This window comes from Salvelinus alpinus, chromosome 12 (assembly GCF_045679555.1).
Source record: "Salvelinus alpinus chromosome 12, SLU_Salpinus.1, whole genome shotgun sequence".
NCBI lineage: Eukaryota > Metazoa > Chordata > Actinopteri > Salmoniformes > Salmonidae > Salvelinus > Salvelinus alpinus.
Window position 1 is genome coordinate 60,058,461 of NC_092097.1, and position 10,396 is coordinate 60,068,856.

The 10,396-nt window shown below is 45.5% G+C and overlaps 1 protein-coding gene and 1 long non-coding RNA gene across 2 annotated transcripts; one reads left to right on the forward strand and one right to left on the reverse strand.

The window, feature by feature from the left end:
• Nucleotides 1-1,872: 1,872 nt before the first annotated feature.
• Nucleotides 1,873-7,713, reverse strand: LOC139536440 (uncharacterized). The gene is made up of 4 exons (XR_011667305.1): nt 7,642-7,713; nt 7,108-7,268; nt 5,229-5,620; nt 1,873-2,419 (listed from the first exon to the last, which is right to left on the reverse strand). It is a non-coding gene; the product is annotated as an uncharacterized lncRNA (long non-coding RNA).
• Nucleotides 7,714-7,767: 54 nt separating this feature from the next.
• pdcd2l (programmed cell death 2-like) lies at nt 7,768-9,501 on the forward strand. Its single transcript, XM_071336975.1, has one exon. It carries the CDS (start codon nt 7,862-7,864, stop codon nt 9,023-9,025), a length of 1,164 nt encoding a protein of 387 aa, XP_071193076.1. The 5' UTR covers nt 7,768-7,861; the 3' UTR covers nt 9,026-9,501.
• Nucleotides 9,502-10,396: the final 895 nt, after the last annotated feature.

Here is a 10,396-nt window from a genome sequence, read left to right on the forward strand (position 1 = left end):
ACTATGACTGTGATATGTGGTTGTCTCACCTAGCTATCTGTAGATGAATGTACTGACTATGACTGTGATATGTGGTTGTCTCACCTAGCTATCTGAAGATGAATGTACTGACTATGACTGTGATATGTGGTTGTCCCACCTAGCTATCTGCAGATGAATGTACTGACTATGACATGTGGTTGTCCCACCCAGCTATCTGGAGATGAATGTACTGACTATGACTGTGATATGTGGTTGTCCCACCTAGCTATCTGTAGATGAATGTACTGACTATGACTGTGATATGTGGTTGTCCCACCTAGCTATCTGTAGATGAATGTACTGACTATGACTGTGATATGTGGTTGTCCCACCTAGCTATCTGGAGATGAATGTACTGACTATGACTGTGATATGTGGTTGTCCCACCTAGCTATCTGAAGATGAATGTACTGACTATGACTGTGATATGTGGTTGTCCCACCTAGCTATCTGGAGATGAATGTACTGACTATGACTGTGATATGTGGTTGTCCCACCAAGTTATCTGAAGATGAATGTACTGACTATGACTGTGATATGTGGTTCTCACCTAGTAATCATTAGCCTGCTATTCAATGGAGTGGCTGTGTGATTGCAAGTCTAAGATTAAGGGTCTCTTTTCCTAGTTTAACTGATAAACATTCAACATTGGCCATGCTGTCAATGAAGCATGATTTGTGGTAAGGTGTTGGGACAGCTTTACGTAGGCCTTAACAGTTTGTGGGCATCGCGTGTCACCGTTATAGTGCAATTAGTGTATTGTGTAGCGTAGTGGCTTTGCTGGCATGTTTCCCACCAAGAATTACATGAGAAAATTGGCACTTATGATGTCAGGTTATATCGTGGCATGAGTCAGAACAGAATAACGCTGTGGGTTTTCCTGTGTAAATGTGCCAACACCACTGGCTACCAGTAAACATCAGTATATTGTGAAGTTCCTTTCTGCTCAGCCTAAACCACTGACCACAGCAACAGCCAATCACTGAGAAAGCTGCGGTCTCCTGCATCAGTGAGGTCTGTTAGCTCTCTTTGTTTCTCCACCTAACACCCATAGGCCAAGTGATGGCTAGCCATCCACCTCGCTTCAGCCAACTGACGTTTCTTCGCCACCATGAGTGCCAACGAATTCTGACCGTTCTCATTGGTCCCCAGAAACCGATGGGAGGGGCAAGAGCTGATCTACATGATGATTGTTTACTCTTTGATTTGTTAGACGATCCAATCGCTGATGAATATGTGTTCCAAACGACCCTCTAATTTGAAGTCACACAAACGACTTCTAGGATGGCAGATTAGACTGAACATAGAGTGGACAAAACATTAAGAACACCTGCTCTTTCCTTGACATACTGACCAGGTGAAAGAGGGTGAATTTGTGAAATATTTAAGTACCTTTGAACAGGGTATGGTAGTAGGTGCCAGGTGTTAAGAACTGTAACTCTGCTGGGGTTTTCCCCACGCACAACAGTTTCCTGTGTGTATCAAGAATGGTCCACCACCCAAAGGACATCCAGCCAACTTGACACAACAGATGGGAAGCATTGGAGTCCACATGGGCCAGCATCCCTGTGGAACGGCTTCCGACATCTTGTAGAGTCCCCATGCCCCAGGCGACTTGAAGCTTTTCTGAGAGTACACTCAGTGTACGCAGCGATCGATAGAGCAGCGGAATTAAACTCACGGTGAATCGTCATGCGAGTGTTTCTCTACCCTGGGTGTCAGTCTGTCTCATTGTCAATCCAAATGTCTGATTGAACTAGAAGAGCAGAAACAGACCAGGTCAGTGTGCCTCACAAAAACACAGGTATTATTATGATGATGTGTATATGATTAGCAAAAACAAGGGGCAACTTCACTTTTAAGGTTTTCATATAAAAATCTGTGACAGACAGAAAGACAAAAAAACTAAATCAAAAAGTGGAAAAGAAGTTACAACACTGACTCAACTACAAAGTTGTTTTTATCAAAAGATGAAATAAAAAATATGAATGTCGATCACTTTGTCTTCAAAATAACTAGAACTATCATTATTCATTATTAGATTCCCAATAACATTGTTCATTTAAAATCAGCAAGATATCTGGGATACCAGGTCTCTGTAGACAGGACAACATCTCATAATAAACAGATCTCTGTTTACACCAAGAGAGAGAGAGAGAGACACACACACACACACACACACACACACACACACACACACACACACACACACACACACACACACACACACACACACACACACACACACCAAGACAGAGACACATCAACAGACAAACACATCAACAGACAAACACATCAAGAGACACACACATCGAGGTGGAGGATGGGGTGCTGCGTCCCCAACCTACAGGAAGTCATCTGACGGGTGGAAGGACATGGACCGCAGCATCTCTGCTTCCTGTGCGGAGGAAACACACATCACTTTTAGTGACATGACACAGATCTGTGTAGGTCTAATCTTTTTAACCAATAAAGGTGCTGGATAATCTGAGTGTGAGAGGCCCTACTTCAGGACATTCTGGTGGGTTAGGAAGAACGTATAGCCTTAACAAACCAATGTCTAACTCTGTCTCTACAGACCTGTATGTGTTTGAAGACCCTAACTGTCCCTACAGACCTGTATGTGTTTGAAGGACCTAACTGTCTCTACAGACCTGTATGTGTTTGAAGACCCTAACTGTCTCTACAGACCTGTATGTGTTTGAAGACCCTAACTGTCTCTACAGACCTGTATGTGTTTGAAGACCCTAACTGTCTCTACAGACCTGTATGTGTTTGAAGACCCTAACTGTCCCTACAGACCTGTATGTGTTTGAAGGCCCTAACTGTCCCTACAGACCTGTATGTGTTTGAAGGCCCTAACTGTCCCTACAGACCTGTATGTGTTTGAAGACCCTAACTGTCCCTACAGACCTGTATGTGTTTGAAGACCCTAACTGTCTCTACAGACCTGTATGTGTTTGAAGACCCTAACTGTCTCTACAGACCTGTATGTGTTTGAAGACCCTAACTGTCCCTACAGACCTGTATGTGTTTGAAGGCCCTAACTGTCCCTACAGACCTGTATGTGTTTGAAGACCCTAACTGTCTCTACAGACCTGTATGTGTTTGAAGGCCTTAACTGTCCCTACAGACCTGTATGTGTTTGAAGGCCCTAACTGTCCCTACAGACCTGTATGTGTTTGAAGACCCTAACTGTCCCTACAGACCTGTATGTGTTTGAAGACCCTAACTGTCTCTACAGACCTGTATGTGTTTGAAGACCCTAACTGTCCCTACAGATCTGTATGTGTTTGAAGGCCCTAACTGTCCCTACAGACCTGTATGTGTTTGAAGACCCTAACTGTCTCTACAGACCTGTATGTGTTTGAAGACCCTAACTGTCTCTACAGACCTGTATGTGTTTGAAGGCCTTAACTGTCCCTACAGACCTGTATGTGTTTGAAGACCCTAACTGTCTCTACAGACCTGTATGTGTTTGAAGGCCCTAACTGTCTCTACAGACCTGTATGTGTTTGAAGACCCTAACTGTCCCTACAGACCTGTATGTGTTTGAAAGCCCTAACTGTCCCTACAGACCTGTATGTGTTTGAAGACCCTAACTGTCCCTACAGACCTGTATGTGTTTGAAGGACCTAACTGTCTCTACAGACCTGTATGTGTTTGAAGACCCTAACTGTCTCTACAGACCTGTATGTGTTTGAAGACCCTAACTGTCCCTACAGACCTGTATGTGTTTGAAAGCCCTAACTGTCCCTACAGACCTGTATGTGTTTGAAGACCCTAACTGTCCCTACAGACCTGTATGTGTTTGAAGGACCTAACTGTCTCTACAGACCTGTATGTGTTTGAAGACCCTAACTGTCTCTACAGACCTGTATGTGTTTGAAGACCCTAACTGTCTCTACAGACCTGTATGTGTTTGAAGGCCCTAACTGTCCCTACAGACCTGTATGTGTTTGAAGACCCTAACTGTCCCTACAGACCTGTATGTGTTTGAAGACCCTAACTGTCCCTACAGACCTGTATGTGTTTGAAGACCCTAACTGTCTCTACAGACCTGTATGTGTTTGAAGGCCCTAACTGTCCCTACAGACCTGTATGTGTTTGAAGACCCTAACTGTCTCTACAGACCTGTATGTGTTTGAAGGCCCTAACTGTCCCTACAGACCTGTATGTGTTTGAAGACCCTAACTGTCCCTACAGACCTGTATGTGTTTGAAGACCCTAACTGTCTCTACAGACCTGTATGTGTTTGAAGACCCTAACTGTCTCTACAGACCTGTATGTGTTTGAAGGCCCTAACTGTCCCTACAGACCTGTATGTGTTTGAAGGCCCTAACTGTCCCTACAGACCTGTATGTGTTTGAAGACCCTAACTGTCCCTACAGACCTGTATGTGTTTGAAGACCCTAACTGTCCCTACAGACCTGTATGTGTTTGAAGGACCTAACTGTCTCTACAGACCTGTATGTGTTTGAAGACCCTAACTGTCTCTACAGACCTGTATGTGTTTGAAGACCCTAACTGTCTCTACAGACCTGTATGTGTTTGAAGACCCTAACTGTCTCTACAGACCTGTATGTGTTTGAAGACCCTAACTGTCCCTACAGACCTGTATGTGTTTGAAAGCCCTAACTGTCCCTACAGACCTGTATGTGTTTGAAGACCCTAACTGTCCCTACAGACCTGTATGTGTTTGAAGACCCTAACTGTCCCTACAGACCTGTATGTGTTTGAAGACCCTAACTGTCTCTACAGACCTGTATGTGTTTGAAGGCCCTAACTGTCCCTACAGACCTGTATGTGTTTGAAGACCCTAACTGTCTCTACAGACCTGTATGTGTTTGAAGGCCCTAACTGTCCCTACAGACCTGTATGTGTTTGAAGACCCTAACTGTCTCTACAGACCTGTATGTGTTTGAAGACCCTAACTGTCCCTACAGACCTGTATGTGTTTGAAGACCCTAACTGTCTCTACAGACCTGTATGTGTTTGAAGACCCTAACTGTCTCTACAGACCTGTATGTGTTTGAAGGCCCTAACTGTACCTACAGACCTGTATGTGTTTGAAGGCCCTAACTGTCCCTACAGACCTGTATGTGTTTGAAGACCCTAACTGTCCCTACAGACCTGTATGTGTTTGAAGACCCTAACTGTCCCTACAGACCTGTATGTGTTTGAAGACCCTAACTGTTCCTACAGACCTGTATGTGTTTGAAGACCCTCTTGGCCGAGGGCTTGGAGTAGTCAAACAGTTAGAGGATGTAGTCACGTGACCCCGATGCCAGAATCTGTTCGGTGGGGTGGAATGCCAGACGTGAGCTCGTAAACGTGGTCACGCAGTGTTCTGATCACAGGGTGGTTCTCCATGTTCTGCTGGGCCGTCTCATTCATCATCACCTAGAACACACAGGGACGATATTACAACGTCTGCAGCACAGCGTTCTGTTCACTGGGTGGTTCTCCATGTTCTGCTGGGCCGTCTCATTCATCATCACCTAGAACACACAGGGACGATATTACAACGTCTGCAGCACAGCGTTCTGTTCACTGGGTGGTTCTCCATGTTCTGCTGGGCCGTCTCATTCATCATCACCTAGAACACACAGGGACAATATTACAACGTCTGCAGCACAGCGTTCTGTTCACTGGGCTGCGGGACAAACGTAGAGCACTAGGTAGGGAATAGCATGCACCCCGATTCTCTACACTTCCAGTCATGGATTTAACAAATGGTGGAAAACTCCAAGCTAATACTTCTTAATCCATGAGAGTGTCAAGTGTACAATTTAGGAGAAGAGTGAAGAATTGGGACTTTGCCTCCTCTGCGTCTCACCTCTGTGGGCACGGCACTCTTGGCCAGCATACGTTCTGTGTCCAGAGAATTTGATAGAGGCGTCTGACGAGCCCATAGCGATGGGCTGCCAGTGGCGATGGGCTGCCCGTCTCGGCTGTATGTGGCGACACGACAGGGACCTTTACGGGATGTTACGGAGTCTCGTACTCAGACGCCTCAGGGGACATGCTTTGGACGTCATCGTTAAAACTCCAGGTCGATGCCAACGCCCCGATGCCACTGTGTCAGATCGCCTGACGGTATACTGCACCACAGCATCATCGTTCTCCACGCCTGGGAATCTCCGTGCCGTGCACAATACAGTTCATTAAAACACTGTGGCACAACACTGTAGACAGGTTGCACTGTAGACAGGTTGCACTGTAGACAGGTTGCAAGGCAAGATTTATGGATGAAATGATGACGCAATATAGTTCAACCCAAAACAGAGACATGTAGCTGGTATCCTGACATGGACCCAAAACAGTGACACCGCAGTGACATGTAGCTGGTGTCCTGACATGGACCCAAAACAGAGACATGTAGCTGGTGTCCTGATATGGACCCAAAACAGAGACATGTAGCTGGTGTCCTGATATGGACCCAAAACAGAGACATGTAGCTGGTGTCCTGATATGGACCCAAAACAGTGACACTGCAGTGACATGTAGCTGGTGTCCTGACATGGACCCAACACAGAGACATGTAGCTGGTGTCCTGATATGGACCCAAAACAGAGACATGTAGCTGGTGTCCTGATATGGACCCAAAACAGTGACACTGCAGAGACATGTAGCTGGTATCCTGATATGGACCCAAAACAGAGACATGTAGCTGGTGTCCTGATATGGACCCAAAACAGTGACATGTAGCTGGTATCCTGATATGGACCCAAAACAGAGACATGTAGCTGGTATCCTGATATGGACCCAAAACAGTGACATGTAGCTGGTGTCCTGATATGGACCCAAAACAGAGACATGTAGCTGGTGTCCTGATATGGACCCAAAACAGAGACACTGCAGAGACATGTAGCTGGTGTCCTGATATGGACCCAAAACAGAGACATGTAGCTGGTGTCCTGATATGGACCCAAAACAGTGACACTGCAGAGACAGCAGGTGTACAGCCCAAACAGATATAATATTTGACTATAACAATAATGTCAAACCTTACATTTATATAGGATCATGTCTCTATTATCTAAATAAACGTCAAATAAAAAATAAAATGAATTATGGGAATACTTTTGCGTCTTGACCTCCGGGATCAGGTTGTTAGCCATGTTGGTGTAACCGTCATTCAACAGCTGGCTGAACATCAGCCGGTAACGGTGCTGGCGGTCCTGAAGTGTCGGTTTGGGACCAAACATCTCGGCTCAGGTTTCAATGGGACGATTACAACTTGGCTACAATGGATCAAAACATGGTCAGCATTAGTTGCTATCAATAATGTTTTAATTATCGACTTCTATAGCTAGTTAAACCATCCACAACGCCATAAATTGGTTATCTAAGCTAGCTAACTTACCAATGAAACTTACAATGCGAGATAGCTAAACTTAGTTATTAACTAGCTACAACAAAACAATCACTTTAACGTACAAACACAAATCATAGGTCGGGAAAAGTATCATGCAAACGGTGAACAAACACCTTATGTTTGCAAAATAACTTGAACCGACCGAGTTTAGGGAACTAAAATCAAATACTTTCTGTTCAAATAATGAATTAACTTTCATTGAATGGCTATCCCAAAAGCAACGGCGGCACCAAACGTACGCTTATGTACAACAGGAATATCAAACTAAATGAAACTATCGCTTCACATCCTGCAAAATACCTTGTTTAAAATGCCGCTTCGTTCCAGCGCATGCGCTGACACGTCACTTGCGTTATGACTCATATCTGTGCGTCGTTACGTAACGGAGCTTGTTGACGAGTTTCAACATGGCGAAGGGCATCAAGTCCACTTCTAACAACTAAACAATAGTAGAATACTATGGCTGGAGTTGACGAGGCAGTTCTCATCGGACTGTGTGATGGGGCAATCGATTCAAAGCGTTATCCGATGTCTTACTTGACGAACAAAATTGGCGACCTACCGGACAAGCTTCCAGTGATATCATGGCAACATCCACGCTGTGGTCTATGCAGCGTGGTCATGGCCCATGTGGTGCAGGTGTACTGCCCCCTAGCGGCGTCTCCCTACCACCGCACCCTGAATGTGTTCGCCTGCCCCGGGCCACAGTGCAGCGGACAACCACAGAGCTGGAGGGTTCTGCGTTCTCAGTGTCTGGAATCAGAGGTCAGAACCAACCCTGTGATCCAACCTCCAGGCCACGCCCCAGTTAAAGAGGTTCCCATGACAACCACATACTGGTGTGATGGGACTGATGACTGGGGTGAGGAAGGGGACAAGCAGGAGGGGGGAGATGGATGGGACAAGGCCCAGAACCAAGCTCATATGGGGGGAGAGGATCCTGAGATCCTCTTACTCACCGGGACCTCCTCTGAGCTGGATGTGAGTGGCAAGCTTCAGGGACTCAGTCTGGAAGGAGGAGAAAAGGTGTTGGAGGAGGAAGGGGAGGTCCCGGGTAACATCCCTACCTACAGACCTTTCTACATCAGTGTGGTGGATGAGACTGACCTGGGTGGTCAGTCAGACCTGGAGCACGCTGAGACTCTGCTGAGGGAGTACGAGCAGAGAGAGGGAGTAGGGAAGATCGGGAGCTCTGAGGGAGGAGGGGAGGAGAGGTACGAGAAGGACAACCCCAGACATGGAGACGCAGTGTTCTCTCGCTTCATGAAGAGGATCTCTGTGTGTCCGGAGCAGGTGTTACGGTACAGCTGGCACGGGTCTCCTCTCTTCTTGTCTGACCCCCCCTCGGACCCGCCTTGGATTAAACCCGGCTGCTGTCACTGTGGAGGAATCCGGGTGTTTGAGTTCCAGCTGATGCCTGCTCTGGTCAGCCTGCTACAGAGGACAGACCCTGGGTCAAGGTCGGCGGTAGAGATGGGGGATGTAGAGATGAATACGGGGCTGGAGTTTGGTACTGTGATGGTGTTTACTTGTAGAAACAGCTGTTGGTCGGCAGGTTCAACCTCGCCTGTGGAAGAGGTCATCTATCTACAGGCAGATCCAGACCAGAATCTCTTCAAATAACCTGTGGAAGAGGTCATCTATCTACAGGCAGATCCAGACCAGAATCTCTTCAAATAACCTGTGGAAGAGGTCATCTATCTACAGGCAGATCCAGACCAGAATCTCTTCAAATAACCTGTGGAAGAGGTCATCTATCTACAGGCAGATCCAGACCAGAATCTCTTCAAATAACTGACACACGTTTCCATACACAGTTTTTTATGCGAGTAAAGTGATCATTTTTTCCCGTTAAGACATGGAGGGATGTTTTTGTGTCAAATTAAATATGCTAGAAATACCTTTTTTTAATGCGCAAATATTGGTATAATAACAAAGTGAAGTTGGGAGTCGTGATGATATGTGTGTGGTCCTCCCACCACGACTCGGGGAAAGCATTTATTAGGCTACAGATGAAATAAATTATGGGGGTGGTGAAAGTACACAGTGATGAACTTGATGCTCCTTTCCAATAAATATCGAGGGTCTGATTCTGATGACATGATGATTAATGTTTATATAGCCCTTCTACACCTGCATCGCTTGCTGTTTGGGGCTTTAGGCTGGGTTTCTACACCTGTATTGCTTGGGGTTTGGGGGTTTAGGCTGGGTTTCTACACCTGCATCGCTTGCTGTTTGGGGTTTTAGGCTGGGTTTCTACACCTGTATTGCTTGGGGTTTGGGGGTTTAGGCTGGGTTTCTACACCTGCATCGCTTGCTGTTTGGGGTTTTAGGCTGGGTTTCAGTACAGCACTTTGAGACATCAGCTGATGTAAGAAGGGCTTTATAAATACATTTGCTTTGATTTGATGACTGCTGTTTGACAAATAAAAATATTATCCATTATAATCTCATCATGTAGAGTAGCCTACCTGCACTGAGCTGTTGGCTAGAGAGCAGGTGCCAAGATCAGAGTAGGCCCATGTGCTATTTAACGCAACAGTTTTTGTGATAAAAACTGTCAGTAGAGTGTAAAATGCGTTGGAAACACTTTGAACTTTACATTTTGATTCGGTATATGAAATTGCTCTGCCATTTCCTGGTTGCAGAAAATTCTACTAGTTAGTCTAATTTCAGTTCGTGACAAGCAAGTATAGTGTAGAGAATCATTGTACCATCTAAACCACTGTGAAATATATTTCCCATAACCCAAAATATTGTATTTTCAGCTATCTGAAGCTGGTGTACAAAACCGAAAGTAAAAGACGCAAAAATGAAACGTAGGTATGTGAAGCATATAAATAACACACATAGAACATATCTACCGCTTCTTAGACTGACTTCCAATGAGAGTGAGAGATCTACAACTCACATTTCTATGTGAATTTGGTCGGATCACCCAAAAAGTTACATATTGCAGCTTTAAGCGAAACATTTATTTTTTTGTGTTCAGTA